Source organism: Protopterus annectens, chromosome 4.part0, assembly GCF_019279795.1.
Source record: "Protopterus annectens isolate FY-2018-M chromosome 4.part0, PAN1.0, whole genome shotgun sequence".
NCBI classification, from domain to species: domain Eukaryota; kingdom Metazoa; phylum Chordata; order Ceratodontiformes; family Protopteridae; genus Protopterus; species Protopterus annectens.
The window spans coordinates 465,670,830-465,695,093 of NC_056733.1; the positions used below are offsets into that span (position 1 = coordinate 465,670,830).

The 24,264-nt window shown below is 44.4% G+C and overlaps 1 protein-coding gene across 1 annotated transcript in view; it reads right to left on the reverse strand.

The window, feature by feature from the left end:
• NAA25 (N-alpha-acetyltransferase 25, NatB auxiliary subunit) overlaps positions 1-24,264 on the reverse strand; it is a 3,186,723-nt gene that overhangs the window by 3,087,442 nt on the left and 75,017 nt on the right. The window contains exon 2 of the mRNA XM_044069750.1: positions 10,297-10,382. Coding sequence (XP_043925685.1) covers positions 10,297-10,382 — 86 coding nt within the window. The remainder of the gene's footprint in view (positions 1-10,296; positions 10,383-24,264) is intronic.

A 24,264-nucleotide genomic window follows, 5' to 3' on the forward strand; every position in this document is an offset into this window, starting at 1 on the left:
CCCATGTTGGAATCTTGTTCCAGAGCATGGGTAGTCTCTGGGACAGGAATCTATCCCTCCAGCAAGTCCTATTTATTGTTGTGGTGAGGTTTAGAACCCTGGAGCATGTGGCTCGAGGGGATATGATTTTCTTTAGGTGGAGCATGTCCATCAATTCTGGGTTGGACATGGCCTTGTATGTCAGGCAGAGATCACCTCTGAGTAGGCGGTATGCAACAGAGTACAGCTGGAGTTTCTTCATTCGAGCTGCATATAGCATCTGTTTGAGGCCAGTGATCCTCTTGGTGAGGTACTTCTGTGGTCTTTCCAGTTGTTGCAGCTGTCTTGAAAGTACATCCCAAATGGGGCATGGTACTCTATGATGGGTCTGATGAGTGATGCATACAGAAGCCCAATGACCTCTTTCGATCTGGATGCAAACCCCTTTGTGATTACGTGGGCCACAGAGAAGGATTTTCTAACCACTTTGGGAATGTGATTATCAAAGGAGAGGCTATCTACTTTGGTCCCCAGATCCCTTTTTACATCTTCTGTATTTAGGGGGCTACCACCTATGTGGTAGCTTTTGGGTACTTTGTTTTTTCCAAAGGGGATTACTATGCGCTCTTTGCCATTTAGCTTGAGGCCATGGTTTTGACACCAGGTATCGGTCTCAGTGAGACCCTTTTTGAGGATGCCTGTGTCAGCCAGAGTGTCAATTACAGCCCCTAGTTTGCAGTCGTTTGCGAACTTGGTCAGCCACAGTCCTCCTGTGCTTGCCTGTACCTCTGAGTAGTATATGCCGAACAGGAGGGGTCCTAGGACTGAGCCCTGGGGAACGCCACTTGTAACCAGTTTAGAGTCAGACCTAGCTCCTGCAACTCTTACCATGTGGGTTCTGTCCGTGAGCCAATTGGCAACCCATCTTGTGACGTAGGGGTTTCTGTTCAGGCTGGTGAACTTGTCTATAATACCGGAGTGGGGAATGGTGTTGAAGACCTTTGCAAGGTCTAGGAAGGCTGGGTGGACCACCTTTTCCCTTGTCTATAGCCTTGGTAACTGTCTCAAAGAAGTCTGCCAGGTTTAGGAGGCATGATCTGCCCTTAAAGCCCAACTGGGTAGGGTCCAGTGTTTGGTGGTTTCCAATGTCTCTGTTAATGAGATTCATGATGATGCGCTCCATAGTTTTGCAGACCAAGCTAGTCAGGCTTATAGGGCGAAAGTTCCCGGGGTTCACTGTGGCTCCACCTTTGTGGAGTGGAAGAGCCATTGCTGTGCGCCACTCTGTGGGCACATAGCCTGTGGAGAGGCTGAGTTTAAACAGTGTGTTTGGGGTCAGTTCATCTTTGAGCTCGTGTAGGACGCATCCTGGGACACTGTCCGGTCCCATTGATGCTGTTTTTGGCTTTGGAGAGGATTGTTTTAACCCGAGTGTCTGACTTCAGGGGCACTACATTCTTCTGGTATAGTTATGGGCCCTTCTGGGGGTGAGAAGGGGGTGAAGTTTGCACTGAACCTGTCTGCCAGGAGTGCGAGAGAGTGCGAGTGCGAGAGAGGGTGCGAGTGCGAGAGAGGGTGCGAGAGAGGGTGCGAGTGCGAGCGAGAGAGAGAGTGCGAGCGAGAGAGAGAGTGCGAGCGAGAGAGAGAGTGCGAGCGAGTATTTACACGCACAAGCTAATCTAACTGCGCATGCATAACTACTACACAATTTTTACCCCAACAGGCTTTCTTTGGCGAGAGTTCAAGGACGTATTTAAATTAAAATGTACACCTGAAACATGACAATAAATGTTTTGAGCACTGTAAATGCACATGCCTGAAAGACTTAGCTGGCAGCCATCTCCAGTACCATTAAGAGTTCAGTTAAAGGCACAGGCACTTCAAAACGTTGGTGGGGGAGGTTGGAAAAGATGAAGAGTAGAACGTATAGTGCAATGCTTCCCTCAGAAGGGGAAGCAAAATTATGCATGCACCCTGTGGGTGGATTTTAGACCACCAAGCTACCATCTGGTAAAAGCCCTTATTATAGAGTGTAGCAAATCAGCAATAATCATAACAGCAAATGGGGAGGTCAAGTGGTGCAATATTACCTTTGTATATTTTTATTTTAATGAGGGTGGTATATCCTTTAAGAAAAAAATAGTATTTTTAGAAGTACAGAAATAAGGAGGTAAAAATTCAAGAATTAAGCTGTTAGATTGTGGCCTAATGGTTAAGGTGTTTGCCTTACAAACACAAGGTGCAGGGTTTGAGTCTCACAAGGGATAACTGGCTAGGCTTAAAATGGCTCGCAAGAGCAGTTAGCTTAGTACTAATCTATGAAAGTACAGTTTTGTACCTACCATAAATGTAGATGTCCGATAGATATGCAACTGCAGTCATAACATATGGGTTGTCCTGCCTCAGGCAGCCCTCGGTCGGCCGGATTCCAAAGTCTGGGTCTGGCATCGGCTGGTGTCACCTCCTCTCCGACGTCAGAACGGCTGGAGTATAAAGGCATCGGCCGACGCCATCTTCTTCAGGGTTTCTTGCCCCAGATGCCAGGTGCCCTCCTAGGAAGGCTAAATTTGGTGAATGGATAAACAATTCCAGACATGCACAACAGTAACAAACAGATACACCATAGGAGATACCCCCAGCTAATAGGGATAGGGGTAGTGGACCCATAAAGAAAGTTGCAGAGGGGTAGGAGGGTGGGAAAATCCGACTGCAGTTGCATATCTATCGGACATCTACATTTATGGTAGGTACAAAACTGTACTATGTCCTTCAAGAATGCAACTGCAGTCATAACATATGGGTTGAATACCATAGCCAAGCTGGGGGTGGTTGGAACCAAGAAAGTGATGGTGTAGCTAAAATGCCCTGCAGGACTGCCGAAGCAAAGCCTGCTCGGGATCTGGAGTATAAAGGCAGGTTGTAGTGCTTGGTAAATGTATGCACGGAGCTCCATGCAGCAGCCTCTAGAATGTCCTTTGTACCCACTCCTCTTAGGAAAGCTGTGGAAGTGACTATAGCTCTGGTGGAGTGTGGCCTAATATTGGCTGGCACACCTTTTCCATGAAAAGAATAGCAGAATCTGATGCAGTGTCCAATCCATTTGGAAATTGTTTGTTTGGAGATTGCTTTTCCTTGTACTCCAGCAGCATAAGCTACAAACAGTTGGTCAGACTGTCTGGTGGCCTTGGTTTTGTCCAAGGAGTAGCGTAGTTGCCTGTGTATGTCCAAAGTATGCAGCAGTGCTTCCCCCCTGTTTTGAGGATTGGGGAAGAAAGTAGGCAGATGAATGGCTTGATTTAGAGACACCCTGGAAATTACATTTGGCAGGAATGAAGGATTGGTTCTTAGAGAGACTCTGTCCTGATGAAAAATGAGAAAAGGAGGTACTGCCATGAGTGCCTGTATCTCAGAGACTCTTCTTGCTGATGTGATTGCCAATAGGAAAACCATTTTCCATGAGAGAAATTGCATTTCTGAAGTTGCTGCTGGTTCAAAGGGAGGAAGAGTTAATTTTTCCAAGACGAAATTGAGGTCCCATGCAGGTACTGGCGGTTTCCTGGGAGGTTTGATATTCTTTATCCCTCTTAGGAACTGTCTTAGCAAAGGATGTGAAAACACAGGTGGATCACAATTGTATTTTGCTGAGATTGCTGAGGCATGAATCTTTATGGAAGAATACAAGAGACCAGTATGGAACATTTCTGCCAAGTATTCCAATATCTGAGGTATACACAATGCTGTTGTATCCTGACCCCTGTTAGCATTCCAGATGATGAATCTCTTCCACTTGGCTTAATAGGTTTTTCTGGTGGAAGGTCTGCGTGCTTCCAGTAAGATCTCTTGAACTAAAAGAGAGATATCGGGAGGAGTTATGGTAACCTCCAGGCTGTCAGATGCAATGTTTTCAGGTTTTGATGAACAGTCCTGCAATTGTGTTGTTAGAAGCAGAGGCCACGGTTTGGTCCGAGTTATGCTCAACAGCAATGGGTACCAGCGCTGCCTTGGCCAGTCTGGAGCTATCAAAATGCCTGTTGGTTGTTCTGCTTTGATCTTCAGTATCACCTTGGTCAGCAGTTGTAGAGGAGGGAATGCATAAATTGTTAGGGAATTCCAGCTGAAGGAGAGAGCATCCGTTTTCCAGGCTACAGGATGGTGGGTCCTTGTACAGAACTTTTCCAGGTGATGATTCATGTGAGAAGCAAAGAGATTTATGTCCGGTCTTCCCCATGTCCTTGTTATTTGTGAGAAAATGTGAGGATGCAGCATCCATTCGTGTGGATCCAAGAAATTTCTGCTCAGCTTGTCCGCCAGTACATTGTCCTTGCCTGGCACAAACTGGGATTGCAAATGTATCTTCAGACTTGGGGATTTTTCCCAGAGAATCATTGTTAGTCTGCAGAGGGGATAAGAATGAGTGCCTCCCTGCTTGTTTATATACCACATAACAGTGGTGTTGTCTGTCCTTATTAGCAAATGTCCTTGTTGAAGTGATTTTTCGAAAGTCTCGATTGCCTGTATCACTGCCAACATCTCTTTTTGGTTTATGTGCAGATGCCTTTCCCTTGGTGTCCATTGACCTTGAATGCATCTGCCCTCCATGTGCGCCCCCCCCCCATCCATGGTCTGAGGCATCTGTTGTAATCATTTGACCTGCTTGAGGTTTGCTGAAAGACATGCCTTTGTTTAACTGACTTGTTTGAGCCCACTACAAAAATTCTCTTTGCAGACATGGAATTAGTGGGATTACGTCCTCTAGGCTTTGGCTGTGTTGGGACCATAAGCTTTTTAAGTACCATTGCAGCTTTCTCATATGAAGTCTTGCCAAAGGTATCAGAAGAATGCAAGATGCCATGAACCCCAGGGCCTTCAGGATTTTCCTTGCAGTCAGCTGGGAGTGCTTTGCTAGGCCTTTGAAGTACTCTGGTAACTGCTGTTGTTTTTCCTCTGTGAGATAAGCCATTTGTGTTTTTGTGTCCAGCTTGGCTCCTAGGAAGATAATCTGTTGGGATGGCAGAAGTCTTGATTTCTGAATGTTGACTGTGTATCCCAAGGCCTGTAGTAATTGAATGACATAGTCCAAGCTTGCTATCAAGGTTCGTTTGTTGTCTGCTTGTATGAGGCAGTCGTCCAGGTAGGGGTATATTTGAATCCCCCGGAGTCTGCAGTGTGCCACTACTGATGCCAGGCATTTCGTGAACACTCTGGGTGCAGTAGATAAGCCAAACGGCAATGCTGAGAATTGATAATGCTTTGTCCCTGCAAGAAATCTGAGGTATCTTCTGCAGCTTTGTCTGATTGGGACATGCAGGTATGCCTCCTTGAGGTCCAGAGTGACCAGCCAAGACCCCTTGCTCAGCATGGGAAGGAGTTGCTGCAACGTCAGCATTTTGAACTTTGGCACAATGAGATAAGTATTTACAGTAGACAAGTCCAGTATAGGCCTCCATTTGTTTTCCTTTCCAGGAACAAGGAACAGTCTTGAATAAAATCCCTGGCCTTGTTCCTGTGGAGGGACCTTTTCTATTGCTTTTATATTTAACAGCTGTGAAACTTGAATGAGTGCCTCTGCCCTTTGATGAAGTGGCAGGTTTGGCATGCCTTGTCTTATTGGTAAAGTATGGAAGTGCAATCTGTAACCTTTGTCTATTAAATCCAGAATCCAGTTGTCCTTGGTTAAGATATGCCAGTTTTTTGAGAAGGATAATTTTCCGCCCAAAGGTGCTTCTCTTTGAGCCTTTGTAGGCGGTATGAAAGGCAAGTCATTGTGGTTGTCCTTGTGGTGCAGCTGGACTGCCTGCGCCACTTCTTTGATTTGGTGGTTGCCATTGGCGGCCCCTGTAGGAGACTCGGTATTGCCCTCTACCTCGGGCACGCCTGTTTTTTCCCCTTTGAAACTTGTCAGTGTCTGGAAAGGACCAATTCTTTGAAGGCCAATTCCTGCTGAATCTGGGTGGCTGAACCTGGAGGAAATCTTTGACTGTCTGTACTGATTTAGCTTTTTCCTCAATGGACTTCAACACATCTTGTGCATTAGCACCAAAAAGCTTCTGTTTTTCCAGAGGTGCATCAAGTAACTTTACTTTAACATGGTCTGGCAGTGGCTGTTCTTTTAACCAAGCATGTCTACGTATAACAGCCCCAGTCATAGCTGCCCTACATGAAGCCTCCAATGCATCATAACCACACTGAAGAAAATGATTGCTAACCTGCTGAGTGTTATGTACTAGATCCTGTAATGCCTTTCTATCAATAGGCTCAGGAGAGGCTAGCTTTTTCTATAAATCATCCAGTAAAAAATCCTGGTACTGAAACATATGAAAAAGGCAGTTAAGTGACCTCATGGCCAGGGTGGTAGAGGTATATACTTTTTTACCCCATCTCTCCAGGACCCTTGCTTCCCTATCCACTGGCAGTGGATTCTTGGCTGTGGAAGTAGCCACTCCCTTGGGGCCCTGTGAAATAGTTTCTAGATCCAAAGAATGGGCCTTAAAGAGATGTTTGTGGGTGTCAGGGTGTCTGGCTTGACAGGAGCAGGAGGGAGAGAATCAGGGTTAGCACTGGAGTCGGAGAAAACATCATCCAGGACATCCACAACTGGGGGGATAGCTAAAGGTCTGTGCTGGGGTAGCTTGAGGAAAGTACGTAGCCTTTTCCTGGAATCAGAAAATTCCTGACCCTGCCATTTAAAATGCTCCCTCGTAGAGTGTAGGACTTCACCGAACGAAAACTTCTCTGGAGGAGAGGCAGAGGGAATTGATTCCTCAGCATCAGAGTCCTCACAGGCCTGGAAGGATTCTTCTTGGGTATCTGAATGCTCAGAATCCCCAGAGGCTTCATCTGAAGAGAGGTTGTCGGCCTGCTCAGTTCTGGGCCTTTTCTCTGCATGCTGAGAACCTCTGTCTGGATGAGGCTGAGACACCCTGATAAGAGAAATAAGATCTGCAGCAAGAGACATGATCTGTTTATCAGAAGGGGCCTGGGCAGTAGGTTTAGGATGGGCCTTGGCCTGGCTGGCGGCCTTAGCATGTGCAAAGGCCTTGATGGACATGGATACCGGAGGCCTAGCTGCCCCACGTGCAGGAGTAACCTTGTCCACAGGAATCGTGTCGGGTAGATCCAGAACTTCGGTTTCTGGAGGAAAATCAACAACTGGCACCGGTGTAGACTCAAGAGACCGAAGGACGTGTTAACGCTGTGTCGTTGGCCTGGAGCGGTTGAATTACCGCTTCCGAAGGGACCGAAGCACTCGCGGAGGGTTTAGGAGGAGTATCGGTGGAGGACGCGGGCCGAGGATGTCGGTCCCGGTCCTTTCGTTTTTTGGTAGATCGAGTTGTCGGTTGTTCTGACGGCATGATATAAGCGAAAGATTCGCCAAAAAAGTCTTTGGCAAATTCTGCCCGGCGCCTGAGAGTGCGCTTAAAGCAAGCACAGGCCGAGACGTCGTGGTCTGGGCCCAGGCAAGGGAGGCAATAAGAATGGAAGTCCTTATGAGGCATTTGTTTACCACAAGGCAAACAATTATTAACTTTCTCAATTTGTTCTGACATCGGCCGAGGCAAGAAAAAATGTTCCCCAACGGGGTACTTAGCTTTTAGATGACTTCGGTACTGAAAACACAGGAGATGACCAACCGGCACTTGCGAACTGCTTCGGCTTCGGGCACCGCGCAGCAAGAAAGACTGAAGATGATGGCGTCGGCCGATGCCTTTATACTCCAGCCGTTCTGGCGTCAGAGAGGAGGCGACACCAGCCGACGCTGGACCCAGACTTTGGAATCCGGCCGACCGAGGGCTGCCTGAGGCAGGACAACCCATATGTTATGAATGCAGTTGCATTCTTGAAGGACATCCTATGTTCTTTCTCAGGGATCAGAAAATTCCTTATGATGTTCTTTTTATTTTATCAAGTTAATCTGACTAATCTTTACAGATGACCGCTAATCTTTACAGCTGATATAAATACAAGACTACCATCAGTATGTTGTGTCTTTCGGCTTTTCCCGGTTAGGGGTCGCCACAGCGGAACTCCAGTCCGCTAATGATTGGTAGTTGATTTTTATGTGCAGAGTTACCAGCCCTGACGCACAACCTTCAATGAAGGTACGCCCATTCATGCATGTGTCCACACAGAAGACACTCTAGCTGAGAATCGAACCGGACAGTGTCTTACTGTGAGGCGACAACGCTACCGCAGCACCACTCTGCAGTAATGACTATAATAGTTACATAGCCTTGTAAAGGACAGGACCACTAGCCAGCTTTCAAAGCTTTAGGGCAGCTGCCATTTGTTCAAGCAGTCTCATGCAAGAGACAGTTTGGGCACTAAAATCTTCACAGCTTTCTTGCCCCAAAAAGGCAGACTACAGCCCTGAAGGGAACAGCACAAGGAATTTGGGAGACTAAATAAAATCGCTTTTATAAAGCTGCTAGCTTGTTGGCATACATTTTCTAAGGGATATAAACTCAAATGTGTCATTACCGACTCCAATCCTCAATGACTGGCAAATTATTTTTTTTATGGAGGAACAGACAAAAACATGGACATTCTGTAAAAATGTGGACAGATGATAGGTATTGTCCTTCTTACCGTTTTACTTTGTCCGGTGGAAGAAAGACAAAGGACGAATCTAGAAGACATCCCAGAAAAACTAATGACTGAGAAGGGATAAAAGATGACTGTTGCAAGTTCAGTTGAAAGCAAAGACTGAGGAGTTTTATGGCCAATGTAAGAGAACCTTGACAACTGGAAGAAGTGTCAAGACAATTGTCCAAAAAAATATGGAAACGTGAATACCTTCAAACCTGTAGCGAGCAATCATTCTTGGCACAGTGGACAGACCAAAGGGCAAGAGAAATGAATGCAAGACTGAAAACAATTAAAATGCTTGAATTACTTGCAAAACTGGAATGTGAAGCACCTTTTAGTCTAATGATACCCATCATATCCTCCAGCTTCATGCCAAGTGCTTCAATTAACATTTTGACTAGCTTGACATTAGTTTGTTCTGCTCTCTGTCCGAAGGTATACACAGCAAAACCAAGTTGCCACTTCTGGAATCTACTCCTTTCCAAAAAGCTGCTGAAAAACAAGGGCAGGGCAGAGTGCCCTGACCATACAGTTGTGTACACTTACCATAAATGTAGATGATAGAGTATATTCACTGTTGCAGTCATTACATTTGGGTTATCTGCAGTATATGTATGAATATAGTCATGAGTAATAGCTTAAACTGCAATATGTTACTCATACTTCAGTTTACTGCTATGAAAGCTTATGAATCACTTTTTTTACAGCCCGTTTACCTGATTCTATAATATGACTACTTACCAGGGTTTTCTGTAAGTAGTCGATATAATTTAAAAGATATTAGTGAACTTTCTAACCTGTAATGCATTTTATGATACATGAATCTAAGAAGTGTGTTGAATTTACCATATACGTATTTGTAAATGTGTTTAGTAGAGCACTGATCAAAATGGACCATCTTCTGCTTCACCCTATGATGAATAGATTTTTTGCAACTTCAGCATTCTGTATAGTGAAGTCATACAGTAATTTGCAAAGCCAAATAAAACATGAGAGGTTAAGAATTGAATTCATAATGCAAGCGAATCAAGAGTTTACCACAGTTCTAACTGATTTGGACTAAAACGTAAATACAGCAGCTAAAATTATTTATTTTACAATACAAAGGCTGGGATTCACAGACAAGCACTTGAGGCAGTCAACTACTTGAGGTGCCAGACACTAAGCAGTGGATAGCATCTGCATACATACCAAAGAACCACATAAAAACAAGGGCAGAATTGACATCACCAGTTAACAGTACAGTGCAAGCAGTTCTTCAGAAGATGAATGGCACACATGATTGACATCACGGCTAAGGTAAGCTGGCATGGCCTAGTCAATGCAAATTCACACGCTCAATGTAGCACCATGTAGCTGCAGCTAGTATCCCAGTCAGCATAAGGCCATCCTAGCCAAGTAAAGCCATCAGCAGAATCACATACTGCAAGGAAAGAGGGCAGATGGGAAAGGGGAGAACAGCAAATAGACAAGATGAGAAAAGGTCAATTTTTTTATGTGGGGGAAAGCACCTTTTGTAAGTTTTACAAAGTGGGGAAAGCACCAAGGGATGGCTAGGGAGCTGGAGGAACAAGGCAGTATACACACTGGGTGAAGAGAGTGGATGGACATACACCCAGAGGGTAGACAAGTGGTGAGAGTTAGACAATGAACAGAGTTAGGAATGACGAGGAATGCACATATACTAGGATTCTCAATAAACCAAACAAAGATTTGCAAACTGAAACACACCTTAGCGCAGTGGAGATCTTTGTGTTTCTTCAGTAACTTATCAGCTTGCTGGATCGCCATCTTGTTATTGCCATTATCAAGAGAATCTGCGGAAATACAGAACTCAAATGTAAATGCTTTAATTCTTTCACCGCTTCATAGAATGTTTGCCTAAAACACTGGTTACATCTCATTTTGTGTGCAGCAAACATGCAACAAGAGGAAATGTTTTACACTACTTTTTTATTACACATATATAGTACGTACAATGAAGCCACACTGACAAAGTAGTTCAAAAAACACTGTACAGTGAACAGGTGTGACAGTAAATGAAGGGCTGCTCAACTTTAGAAACTTCTTTGGAGTAGGAGTTTTTCATGGGTACTGCACTGACAACAAACTACTCTCAGTTTAGGTTTATATCACCCACAAAATTATTCTATGCCAAAAACAATCATATTCTAAGGAATATGTTGCAGTAGCCTTAGCTATATGGGTTATATCCTACCAAGGACACAATGGCCAGCCAATTTCCAAAAGTTTAGGGCATCTTCCAAGCGGCCAAATTATCAAGTGGCTTGAGCCAAGCTGACTAAAAGACAATTTTGGGCACAAAGCCCTTCAGGCTTTCCTCCCAACAGAAAGGAGTCTTCAGCCATGAAAGGACTATGCTATAAACACAATAATACATAAATGTTCACAACCTGGCAAAAAAACACAGGGGAGGGAGCGACTACTCCTGCAGTGATCATTAGAACATCTACAGTTATGCTAAGTTCATCTGTGCTGTGTTCTTCATACTGATCACTACTACAGTGGCCTTCGCTATATGGGTAGACTACCATAGCTAACTATAACCAGGAGGTGGAAGAGGAGGAGTCCAGGAACCCCTGGAGAAAGGTCTTGGAATAAAGATTTAGTGATTTGTAAAAGTATATATAGGAGGACCAAGTAGGAGCTTCCAGAATATATTACTAGAATCCACCCCTTTCCAAAATGCCACAGATGAAGCCAATGCCCTGGTATTGAGGGCCTTAGCCCAGCCTGGAATAAATCTGTTATGGAGTGTGTAACAAAAGACAACAACCTTACACAAACATTTGGAAATAGCGTGTTTTAACACAGGTTGTCCCTTATTCTTGTCTTCATAAGAAATACACGATTAATAAGATCGTCAGAGAGTTATAGTTCTGTCAAGATAATATCAGAGAGGTCTGCGGACATCCAAGGTATGGAGTATCCTTTCTCCCTCATTTTAGACACAGTAAAAAAGGGGGATATGGACAATTTGGCTTAAAAGTAAACTTGGATACCACATTAGGCATAAAGGATTAGTTCTCAAAGAAACCCTGTCCCTGTGAAAAATGACATAGGGTTGACTCAGCCTGCAATTCAGATACCCTTCTTGCAGATGTCAGAGCAATCAGTAAAATGGTTTTCAATGTTAAGAAGCTCAGGTCAGCCAGATTAGCTGGACCAAATGCAGCAAGCTTCTCTAACAAAATTTAGATCCCAAGGAGGGGCCACCAGTTTACCTGGTGGCCTCTTATGCAAAACCATTTTCAACATCATTTTCACATAAGACTGCCATGAAGGAGGAGGATCTACAGGCAGATACACTGAAATGGACAAAATTAACCTTGACAGAAGAATAAGGAAGTCCACAGGATAGTAACTCACAAATATTGTAAAACCAGGGAACAACAAGCCTTGAATGGGTGCTGGTTATGTCGCTGGCACTATCTAGAAAAACTTTTCCATTTGCTAATATACGATTTTCTAGTAGCAGGCTTTCTTGCCTCCTTTACTGAGGTTGTGCAGCAAGTACTAAACAGGTGCCTAAAAGGAATTAAGACCTTATCATCGAGGCAGTCAACTTAAAATGACCGATGTCAGAGTGTATTAAACACTCCTGTTCTTGTAAGAGTAGATATGGCCAGTAGGGAAGCCTGCGGTAGTTGGCTCTGGCTATTTCCAAAAGGGAGAACCACAGTTGCCTATGCCAGAAGGTAGTCATCACAATGATCTTGGGGGATTCCTTCTGAATCTTCAAAACTACCATGGATATTAGTGGAAAGGGTAGAAGGGTACGCAGGAACACTCCTGTCCAAGAAAAGGCATCAGTCTTCCCAACCTTCTTGTACAGATTCCGGAAGCATAATCTTGCCAGTTGATTATTCAAAGAGGCAGCAAAAAGGTCTACTTCAACTCCCCACTAAGGGATCAAATCTAGGAAGACCCTCCCATCTAGTTTATATTCATTAGGGTCTGCCCCGGCCTGCTCAGCTCATCTAGCACTCAAATTTTGCTTTGCTGAAGAAAAAAAAATAGGATGACTGTAGAGCAAGCCTATGCTGTGAAGCTATAGCCAAAGCTAACATGGTTAGTCTGCAAAGGGGGTATGACCTGGATCCTCCCTTACTTTTTCATGTAATGGTATTGCCTGAAAACACCTTAAAGGGGTCCCTGGGGCACAAGATGATTCAGAGAGTGGAATGCCATAGATATTTATGTGCTTGTGTCTGCCCTTGGTGTCCTACACCCCTAAACTTTTATCCCTCCTGAAACTGCTCCAGAAGCAGTCTCCAAAGCGTATTTGGTGACTGGCTGCTTTGAAGCAAGGAGGTAGGGCAGCAGACCTGGATTTGAGAATATTTGTTGTCGCACCAAAAGATTTCTCCTCTGACAAACCCCAGCACTGGGATTTGAGAAGATAAATGTTGATACTGGGCCAAAGACATTTCAGACACCACTGTATCTTTCTCATGCTGAGTCTTGCCAGGGGTATTTATGAGAATCATAAATGTCATGAGACCCAAAATCCTGAGGTATTCCCCTCACAGTGGCCAAAGTTTGAAAGGAAAACCTTAGAAACAGATCTAAATAAGGATAGTTTTTTTTTTCCTGTGAAAAAAAGTTCTTTAAACTAAGGTGTCTAGTTGACACCCCAAGAACACAATCCCATGTATGGAAGTCGAGAAAGACTGTTCCCTTGGTATCCCAACTTGTGTAAGAGATTTCTCACCCAAGAGAGATTGAGACTCTTGACATTCTGAAAGAGACTCTGTAAAAAAAAAATAAATAAATAAAAAAAATAAAAAAAATGAGCAAGTTGCATCAATTTAGAAAAATGTAGATACCCTGTAGTCTACAATAAGCTATAATTGGAGCTAAACATTTAGTGAACACACTTGGTGCAGCAGAAAGTCCAGAGGCTAGGGTAGAGAACTGATAATGCGATCCAGATAAACAAAACATTAAGAAACATCTCAAGTCTGCATGAATAGGGATGTGATGATAAACATCTTTTAAGTCTAGCATTACCAAGAAACTTGAAAGAGGAAAAAAAAGGAGAGAGTAATAAGTTTAGTGGCACCATTTCATTAGAGCACTTCCATAAACAGGTTTAGAAAATAAAGATCCAGAAATGGTCTCCAAATATTATCTCTATAGCACTAGAAAAGCACCCTTTAATAAAAATTCTTCCCCACCTGGGACAGAGGAAGAATTTATTCTATCAGGCCTTGGGACAGCAAATGATGAAGATATGGAAAAGTACAGTTGTGTACACTTACCATAAATTTTGATGTTCGAGAGTATTCACTGTTGCAGTCATTACATTTGGGTTATCTGCATGCAGGTAGCCCATAGCCGGCCTGAATATCAAAGTTTTGGATCCCTGCGTCAGATGCTGCCTCTTCCATGATGTCTGGTCATCAGGGGTATAAAGCATGCAGCAGACGCCATTACATCAGTTTTTCTTGCCCCAGATGCCTGGTGCTCCCATAATGGGAAGCAATTATATATAAGGTTACACCTCCAATAAAAAGCAAATACACCAGAAAGCTGAAATACACTAAACAAGGAGAAAGGTATAACCAAGAGAAGTCAGGGGGCTGGAAGGAGGGTACCCAGGACTGCAACAGTGAATACACTCGAACATCTACATTTATGGTAAGTGTACACAACTGTACTATATTCTTCATGTTTCACTGTTACAGTCATTACATTTGGGTAGATTCCCAAAGCAAAAGGGAGGAGGAAGTTGGAAAGCATTAGGACCAGCTATTAAGCCCTGCAAGACTACAGTGGCAAAACCAGCTCTGGATTTAGAAAAAACAGCCAAGTGGTAATGCTTGGTGAATGTATGTACAGAGCTCCAGGTAGCAGCTTCTAGGATGTATCTGGTAGGGACACCTCTGAGAAAGGCTGTAGAGGCAGATGCAGCCCTGGTGGAATGTGATCTTATCCCCTGTGGGGTAGGTTTTCCATGGTGCTTATAGCAGAAATGAATGCAATGGCCTATCCACTTACAAATGGTTTGCTTTGAAATGGCCTTCCCCTCTGCCCCAGTAGCACAGGCAACTAGCAGCTGTTCAGTTTTTCTGAGAGGCTTAGTCCTGTCCAAATAAAATCCAAGTTGTCTGTGCACGTCCAAAGAGTGCAGTATTCGTTCTCCTTTGTTCTGTGGCTTAGGAAAAAAGGTTGGCAAATGAATGGACTGATTAAGGGCCACACGGGATACCACTTTGGGCATAAAGGAAGGATTGGTCCTGAGGGACACTTTGTCTGCATGGAAGATGATGAAGGGCTCAACTGCCATGAGGGCCTGTAACTCAGACACTGTTCGTGCTGAAGTGATGGCTAGAAGGAAGGCTGTTTTCCAAGAAAGGAATTTTAACTGCAGTTGCAGCTGGCTCAAAAGGAGGCAGAGTGAACATTTCCAATACAAAGTAAAGGTCCCAGGCTGGAGTAGGAGCTCTCCTGGGTGGTCTTAAATTTTTGGCCCCTCTAAGAAATTGTTTCAGCAGGGGGTGGAGAAGAGGAGCGGCTCAGTATTATAATGTGCTGAAATGGCTGAGGCATGAATTTTAACTGATGAGAAGGAAAGGCCCTTGTGGAGCATCGCTGTTAAGTATTGAAGAATATGCGGTACGTTGGGCACTATTGTGCCCATCCCCTAAGTCTGGCTCCAGGAACAGTATCTTTTCCACTTTTCAGCATAGGATTTTCTAGTACTAGGCCTCCTTGACTCCAGAATGACATCCAACACCTGCTTACTGAGGGATGCTATTGAAGAGCTCAGGGAATCAGCCAGGCTGCAAGGTTCAGGACTTGAAGCTGGGGGGTGCAGAATCTGGCCCTCCTGCTGGGACAGCAGGGAAGGGAGTCTGAGGCAGGTGCCATGGTTCCAGCAGTGACATACTGCGCAAGAGGGGGTACCAGTGCTGGCGTGGCCAGTCTGGTACAATCAGCATTGTCCTTGGTTTGTCCTGTTTCATCTTTAGCAGAACTTTCTAGAGGAGAGTCGGGGGGGGCTTAAACTGAAAGGCTTTCCCAAGTGAAGGACAGGGCATCCACTTTCCAAGCTTGACTGTGGGAAGTCCTTGTGCAGAATTTGTCCAATTGGTAATTCTGAGGGGAGGCAAACAGGTCTCTCTCTGTGTTCCCCCCATTTGTTTCTCAAAATGTTGAATATCTTTGGTTCCAGTTTCCACTCGTGTGGATCCATGAGATTTCTGCTTAGGTAGTCTGCCAGTGAATTTAGCTTGCCTGGCAGGAATTGAGCTTGTAGGTGCACTTGGTAGCTCACGGCTATGTTCCACAGAGCCACGGCTAGTCTGCAGAGAGAATATGAGTGGGTTCCCCCCTGCTTGTTTATGTACCACATAACAGTGGTGTTGTCTGTCTTTACCAATAACTGTCCTGGGAAGAATGTGGTCCTTGAAGGCCGTCAGGGAATTCAGTACAGCTAACATTTCTTTTTGATTGATATGCAGGTGCATCTGACTCTGGTTCCATTTGCCCTGAATGCAGTGCCCTGCCAAGTGAGCCCCCCATGCATAGTCTGATGCATCTGCTGTTAGTGTTTGGGCAGCAGGGGGTAGAGTGAATGGCAGTCCCTTGTGGTAGCAGGTCTCTGCCCATCAAAGGAACTCTGTCTTTATACAAGGAATGATAGGAATCATCGATTCCAGGTCCTGAGAATGTTGACACCATAGGCTTTTTAGATACCATTGTAATTTCCACATATGCAGTCTTGCATATGGAATTAGTAGAATGCAAGAGGCCATGAACCCCAGGGCTTGCAGGATTTTCCTTGCAGATAGCTGGGTCTTTGTGGCCAGTAGTTTGAAGTAATCTGTCAAATAGGGTCATAGGTAGGTACTAGGCTATTGGCCTTAGGGCCTATATAAGCCTAGCCAAAAAGGTACCCTGGCTTTCACCACCCAAGAAAATTATTTACATGTGCCCCTGTCGAGAATAGCCACAGAAGTGATCCCTGGGGTGAATTTCCTATTTCCCATCCAATAATCAAGAATTTTCTTGAAGAGGGCTAATGAGGAGCTCTGTTTTACATAGATAACTAGTTTGTTCCAGTGTATGGGAAGTCTCTGGTACAGGAATCTATCCCTCCAGCATGTTCTGTTTACTGTGGTGGCAAGGTTTAGGTCCCTACAGTGTGCATCTTGGAGGGATTGCGATTTCTTTAAGTGGAGCATGCCCAACAGCTCTGTGTTTGACTTAGTTTTGTATGTTAGGCAGAGATCACCTCTGAGTAGGAGATATGCGATGGAATAAACCTTGAGTTTTTGAGAGTCTGCGTAGGGCATCTGTTTGAGGCCAGTAATCTTCTTTGTGAGGTATTTCTGTCTTGTGAGGTACATACCAAAGGGGGGAGCTCTACTCCATAATGGGTCTAATGAGTGATGAGTAGAGGGGAACAATGACCTCTTTCTGGATGAGAAACCTTTTGTGATGAGATGTGCCACGTAAAAGGATTTCCTGACCACTGTGGCGATGTGATCATCAAAGGAGAGACTACTCTCCACCTGTGTCCCAAGATCTCTTATCACACTTTCGGTGTTAAGTAGACTACCACCTATGTGGTAGTTCATGGGTACAGAGTTTTTACCAAAGGGGATGACAAAGCACTTTTTGGCATTGAGCTTCAGGCCATGGCTTGGACACCAGGCATCTGTCTCAGTGAGGCCCTTTTGTAGGATGTCCACATCGTTAGGAGTTTCGATTATAGCTCCCAGTTTCAAGTCACCTGCAAACTTCATTAGCCAAATACCTTCTTTGTTAGCCTGTACTTCAGAGAAGTAGATACCAAACAGGAGGGGACCCAGGACTGAACCCTCTGGTACTCCACTTGTCATTGGTCTGAAGTCTGATTTGGAGTCTGCTACTTTCACAGTGTGGGTTCTGTCCGTGAGCCAGTTGGCAACCCATCTTGTGACATAGGGATTTATAACCTAGTTTAGTGAGTTTATCTAAAATTCAAGAGTGGAGGACTGTGTCAAAAGCCTTGGCGAGATCTAGATACGCTGTGTGAACCACCTTACCCTCCATCTACGGCTTTGGCGACTGCTTCAAAGAAGTCTATCAGGTTTAGGAGACACAATCTGCCTTTTACCAACCCGAACTGGGTGGAGTCCAGAGTTTGGAGATTAACAATGTCTTTGTTTAAGAGTTCCGTGATGATGCGTTCCATGGCCTTGCAGACCAGGCTCATCAAGCTAATGGGGCAGTAGTTACCGGGGTCCGTGATGGCTCCCAGTTTGTGGAGTGGGATAACCATCATGGTGTGCCATTCAGTGGGCACAAAGCCTGAGGTGAGGCTATGATTGCACATGGTACTTAGGTGGGGTGCCAGTTCGTTCTGCAGTTCGTGTAGAACGCAGCCTGGGATACTGTCAGGTCCCATGGATGCCGTGTTCTTGGCTTTGGAGAGTGTTTTTTTTTACCAGTGCAGCCGTGATTACAGGAACATTGCATTCTTCCGGTATAGAGATGGGTCCTCTAGGGAGTGAGGGGGGTAAAGTTAGCACTGAAGCTGCCAGGATGTTGGCAATATCAGTTGGTTCTGTATATTTAGTGCCATTGTACTGCAACTCAGAGCAGATCTGAGTGGTGCCATTGAGATCCTTGACATAGCTACAGAATGCTTTGTGGGTTTTTTTTTTTAAGAGTCAGTGGCAATTTTGTTTTCGTAATTAGCTTTGGAGGATTTTATGAGGGATCGCAGCTTCTTACTGAGGCTGACCAGGGAGCTCCTCCAGTCATGGGATTTTACTCTTTTTTTTTTTTTTTTTTTTTTTTTTTGCAACAGTTTCTTTCTTCTGTTGTAGAGTTGGTTTATGGCAGAGGACCACCAAACTGGATTCCCTTTTTTTTTTTTTTGAATAGCATCTTGGTTCCGTTAGGGATAGCATGATCCATACACTCATGTAAGTGCTTATAATAGTGCATTTGTGTAGGATTCAGCAGTCATACCTCTATTGTCCATCTGCACGGGTGTCTTGAAGTTTGCCACTTCTGTCTGAAGTGTGACGTTTGCTTTGTAGAAGCTTTTTTACCGTGGTTTCCCTAATGGGGGGTGGGGGCGGGATGTAAATGTCTAGGGTGATTAGCTTGTGGTCGGATCTCACCGAGGAACTGACTTTTGGTGTGGAACACCAGTCGCCCATGTTGGTAATGACCAGGTCTAGGACATTGCTGCCCTTGGTGGGGGTGTGAATAAGTTGATCCAAGGCGTTGGAATTTATGAATTCCAGAAAACGTTGAGCAAAAGAGTTGGTACATGAGTAGTTTTCCCAGTTAATGGTGGGGTAGTTGAAATTGCCCATTATTAGGGTGTTGGGTTGTACTCTAATATTTTCCAGTGCATCAAGAAATGAGAAGTGGGAATCCTGGGGCATGGTGGGGGAGTCTGGAGCAAGCTACAATTTGGACTGCGGTCTTGCCCAGAGTTAGGTGAACTTGGATAATATCGGATGTATTATGATGCGCAACTAGCCTGGAGGTTGAATACCCTTAATGAATACGGACACGCCTCCGCCTTTAGTACTTCGGTCCAGGTTAGGTCGCCAAAATGTGTGGTATGAATTATAGCCTGGTAATGCAGGAGTGCTCTCTGGAGCTTTGAACCAGGTCTCTGTCACTGCATAGATGTCTATGTTCTCCATTTTAAGGAGTGCCTCGAGTGAGTGCATTTTGAGGTTTAGACTTCTACCATTGAGTAGCTAGATCCTCAGACTTTGCTTGCTTGTACTGTTATGGTGGTGAATTTGTCATTTGAACCTTGCCTAAAAAAGGCACTATAGGGGTGGCAAGAGCCTTAGCCAGTATCCGGAATCCCAAGGGCGATAGGTGCAGGCCATCTCTGGCAAAGCATCATGGTCTGTCGATCATGTCATCCCAGGCAGACAAATAATGGATCCCCTTAGAATGACACCAGAAGCTGAGCCAAGTGTTGAAGTCAATCATTTTGTCCTTGTACTGTGGTATCATTCTGGGTGATGGCAGGATGCTACTCAGAGCTAGGGTCATACCTGCCGGGGCTACAAGATCAGAGAGCTCCTCCATATGTTTCTTTTCATGTAGTCCAGGGAGGTACGTCTCAGGTCATTCACACCAACATGTTAATAAACTTGTTTCTCAGGCGTGAGGTAAACCATCTGGGAAATTGCGTTCAAGCTTGCTCCCAGGAATACAATTTGTTGGCAGGGTACTAGATGAGACTTCATTTATGGTGTACCCCAGCGAGGTTAGAAGTTTCTTTACAAATGCCAGATGATTTAGTAGCATGTCCTGGCTTTCTGCCTGAATTAGACAATCGTCCAGGTATGGGTACATCTGAATATTTCTTTGCCTGCAAAATGCAATGACTGGAGCTAGGCACTTTGGCTTATCTACTGCGCCCAGGGTATTCACAAAGGGAGGTGCAGAGAACTGATAGTGCATGTAGCCTGCTCTGAAGCGTAGGTATTTTCCTGTAAGATTCCCTTATTGGAATGTGCAGGTAAACTTGCTTTAAGCCCAAGGGTAAAAAAAAATGAAAAACGGGTACAATAGCAGCCAAAAAAACGTTTATTTAACAAGTATTTGTTAAATAAACTTTTTTTGGCTGCTATTATACCCGTTTTTCATTTTTATTAGTTTGTTTGCCTTTTTCTCAGTTTAAGTCTAAGGGTGCCAACCAGGCATCTTTGCCTAGCATAGGAAGCAGCTGATGAAGTGTTAGCATTTTGAATTTTGGGATTACCAAAATGGTGTTTAGAATAGAGAAGTCCAGGATAGGACGCCAGGAGCTGTCTTTTCTGGGTACCATGTAAAGTCTGAAGTAAAAACCTTGTCCCCTTTCTTCTCCTGGGACAGGATGAATAGCCCTGATACTTAGAAGACAGAGAATCTGCTGTTGAGCCTCTGCCCACTGATTTGGGGGTAGGTCTGGCTAACCGTTTGGTGTTGGTAAGGTGTGGAAGTGGAATTTGTATCCTTGGGAAACTATATTTAAAACCCATTTGTCCTGGGTAATGAGTTCCCAGTTTTCTGCATGCAGGGCGAACTTTCCCCCCTAAGGGAGCAGGCAGTTGAGCAGTGCTTGGAAGGTTTAAGGTCAAGTCATTGTGACAGTTTTCCATGGGGGGGGGGGGGTCTTACTACTTCCAGCTTTGGAAGTGGGCGCCCCCACTGCTTAGGCCTGCGAGTACCTTGAGACTGTAGCCTAGGTGGTCTGCTGTTCCTGGGTTTGGACTGAAGGCCTGGAAGAGACAAGAAAGGACCAATTCTTAGAAGGCCAATGCCTACTAAATCTGGGAGGCTGTACTTGCAGGAAATCTAACAGTTTGCATAGATTTAGCTTTTCCCTCCATCTTTTTAAGGACTTCTGCTTTGTTGCCAAACAGGCGATCTTGGTTTAAGGGGGCATCCAGTGATTTAGCTGTAACATGATCTGGCAAATTTTGCTTCTTAAGCCAAGCATGCCTTCTAAGAACAGACCCAGTGACAGCAGCCCTGCAAGGTGCTTCTTAAGAGTCAAAACCACATTGCGAAGTATGTTTACCAACTTGTTCAGCAGAATGCATTAAATCCACCAATTCTTTATTTTCAGCACAGTCAGGAATCAACATCATTTTCTGTTTAAGTAGTCCCATAATATGCTGCTGATACTTTAACATATGAAACTGGCAGTTTAAGGGCACTAATGGCCAAAGTAGCAGAAGTGTATACCATCTTACCCCATCTGCCCAAGGCCTTGGAATCTCTATCAGTGGGGGTAGCATTTTTGGCAGTAGTAGCCTTAATGCCTTTAGGTCCCTGGGAAATGGTCTAGGGGTCCGCAGTAGGATTCTTGACGAGGAACTTGAGTCAGGTACTCTGCAATACCAGTCAGGTTTCCTGGGAGCCAGAGGTAACGTGTCTGGGGCCAGGCTAGATTCCAAGAAGGCATCATCTACAATGTCCAGGACAGGAGGGATATCTAAAGGCCTGTGTTGAGGGAGGAGTAAGAATTCCCTAAGCCTCTTTTTGGAGTCAGAGTAATCCTGGCTTTCCCAGCGGAAATGCTCCCAGAGAGTGTGCAAGGTTTCACCAAAAGAAAAATCTTCTGGAGGGGAAGCAGAGGGAATGGAGTCCTCTGCATTAGAATCCTCATAGATAGATATTGGCAAATCCTGGTAATCAGAACAAACAGAAATTTCAGAATCCTGATCAGAAGAATCAGAAGGAAAATCAATTCTAGGTCTCAGAGGGTGAAGGATGGCTTCCCCTAGTTAAAGTAATAAGGTCTTCAACCATTATCATCATTTGTTTTTTTAGACATATGGGCTTGACCATGCTGTTTGGACGGTTTTCTTGGCGTGGGTCGAGTTTTAGGCCTTGAAGAAGAAGGCATCTGTTTGAAATGCAAGTCAGTAAGCCTTAATACACCCTCAGAAGCCGGTGCATGCACAGCAGCTCCAGACCCATCCAAGGTAAAGACATCCGCAGGTTCCATGACCGAAGAAGCATCTCATGGCATACCAGACTCTGAATGGGTCTCAGTAGAGGCCTGCGAATCTGAAGTAGCGGACATCAGGGGCTGCGAAAGCACCAGAGTACCGGCGAACGGGCAGCTAGCTTAACAGAAGCGTCGTCAGCAGCTTTGGACCTATGTGATCTGTCTTTATCTTCACTTTTTTTGCAATGTCACTAGTCGGATGGCTTACCGAAGCCATTTCTGGATAATTAAACAGAGTACCGAAATAGCCTGATGCAAAAATGAACAGACGACGAATAGTTTGAGGACTGAATAAGGCACAAAACAGAGAGCGAGGGAGGTCATGGTCTGAGCCTAGGCAAGGAATGCAGTACGAATTAAAATCTTTATGCGGTATTTGCTTTCCACAGGTAATACAATTGTTAACTTTTACTGACATCGGTTTAGAGAAAGAAAAAGGATCCCCAACGGGGTACTTAGCTTTTTTGAAGACTTCGGTTCTAAAACTCGAAAACGAAAATTTCAGGAGTTGGCTGACTGGCACTTGCGAAAGGCTTCTGCTTCGGGCACCACGCGGCAAGAAAGACTGATGTAATGGCGTCGGCTGCATGCTTTATACCCCTGACGACATGGAAGAAGAGACAGCATCCAACGCAAGGATCCAAGACTTTGATATTCAGGCTGGCTGGGGGCTACCTGCTACTGGAAGTGGGTCACAAGGTCTCTTGAACAGACCTTTTGGACTGTCCTTGGTTTGGGGAGGCTAGAGAGACTTTTTTTTTTGAAACTCCCTTGCCATTACTTCTTAAATGTCTATTTACCTGAATTCTGTGGAGACTGTTTATTCTGTTTTCTGCCAAAAATGGAAGGGGAAAAAGAAAATTCCTTGAACAATTCAGAAAAGGAGGGATGAAAAATCTTAGATTCCCTGGATTAGCTTGTCCCTTTCACCTTAATTTCTGACCACCATTACAGCAGAGGGGCCATACAAATTTCTATCCAAGGTTGAATTTAAAAAGTCATTTTTAACGTAATCTGGAAGGTTCTAAGAATACAGCCATGCAAACCTCCTTAAAACATAAGCGGCTACAGTACTGGAAGTAGTATCAGACTCATACAATACTCCGCAAACAATGAATAGTGATCTGTGCAAAAGAAGAAACCAAGTTATTTAAAGTAGATATTTCCTCACAAGAAGAAAATGCAGATAAAACATTCCTCATACTCTCCCAATTTGTCAGAACAAGTCTTAACATATGAACAGGACGATCCAAATTTCTGAAAACCAAAGCTGCAGAAGTATAACACTTATTCCTGTCTCCATCGATACTTTACCCCCTCCTCATCAGAAACAGCAGGACTGGAATTAACTAAGTGCTTAGCAGCAATGGGATCAGAAATAGTAAACAATTAAAAAAAAAAAAAAATGAAAACTTTTACACATCCTATCTGCCTTTTTAGCTGTAGCTGACTGACTCACAGGAAAACTGGAGACAGTAATGCACCCATCCTCTAAAGCAGAGACAAATGAAGGAATGGGTGCACCTTCTGGAAAATCCTTCTGCAAAACTCAATAGAAACTCCAGTGTTCGCTTACTGAAAACACTGGCACAATCTAGCAATAGTCTCAATGAAAAAGAAACCTCCAGAGAAAAAGTCAAAAACTGAGCACTTGTCTTAATTCTGAATCAGAAATCTGAGGAAAAAAATGAGTCTACCCTTGCATCTTCCTGTTCAGATTCAGAATCCTGAATCCCTTCAGGAAAAAAGGATTTTTTTTTTAAATCGGAAACTACAAGAAGGATAAACAGTCTGAATTAAACCCTGAGCCAAACCCAAACTACTCGTATCTAAAGAAATTTGAGGAGTAGATACGTGCTTGGTTTTCAGTTTCTTTTTGACAGGAAAAATGGGGTGAGTTGCATTACTAAGGGCAACAGCTGTTTAATCCAGGAATGGGCACAACATTCTGGCACAATAGGGAAACCTTCCCTATTCCTTCTCCCAGGGCAGACGAGTGGCTTTCCCTTGCCCACAGAGGGGACTCAACAGCTACACAGGACATGGCTAACCCCTTGGTTCACAGCAGCTGTAGGTACTACACCAGAGGGAACTGGGTTTAAAGAGGAGTGACCTGAGGTACAACAAATGTCCAGAGCAGAATCATCCACCTGCACTTGAGGCAAATTTATTTTTGTGGCTGGAAGACTGACTACAGGACT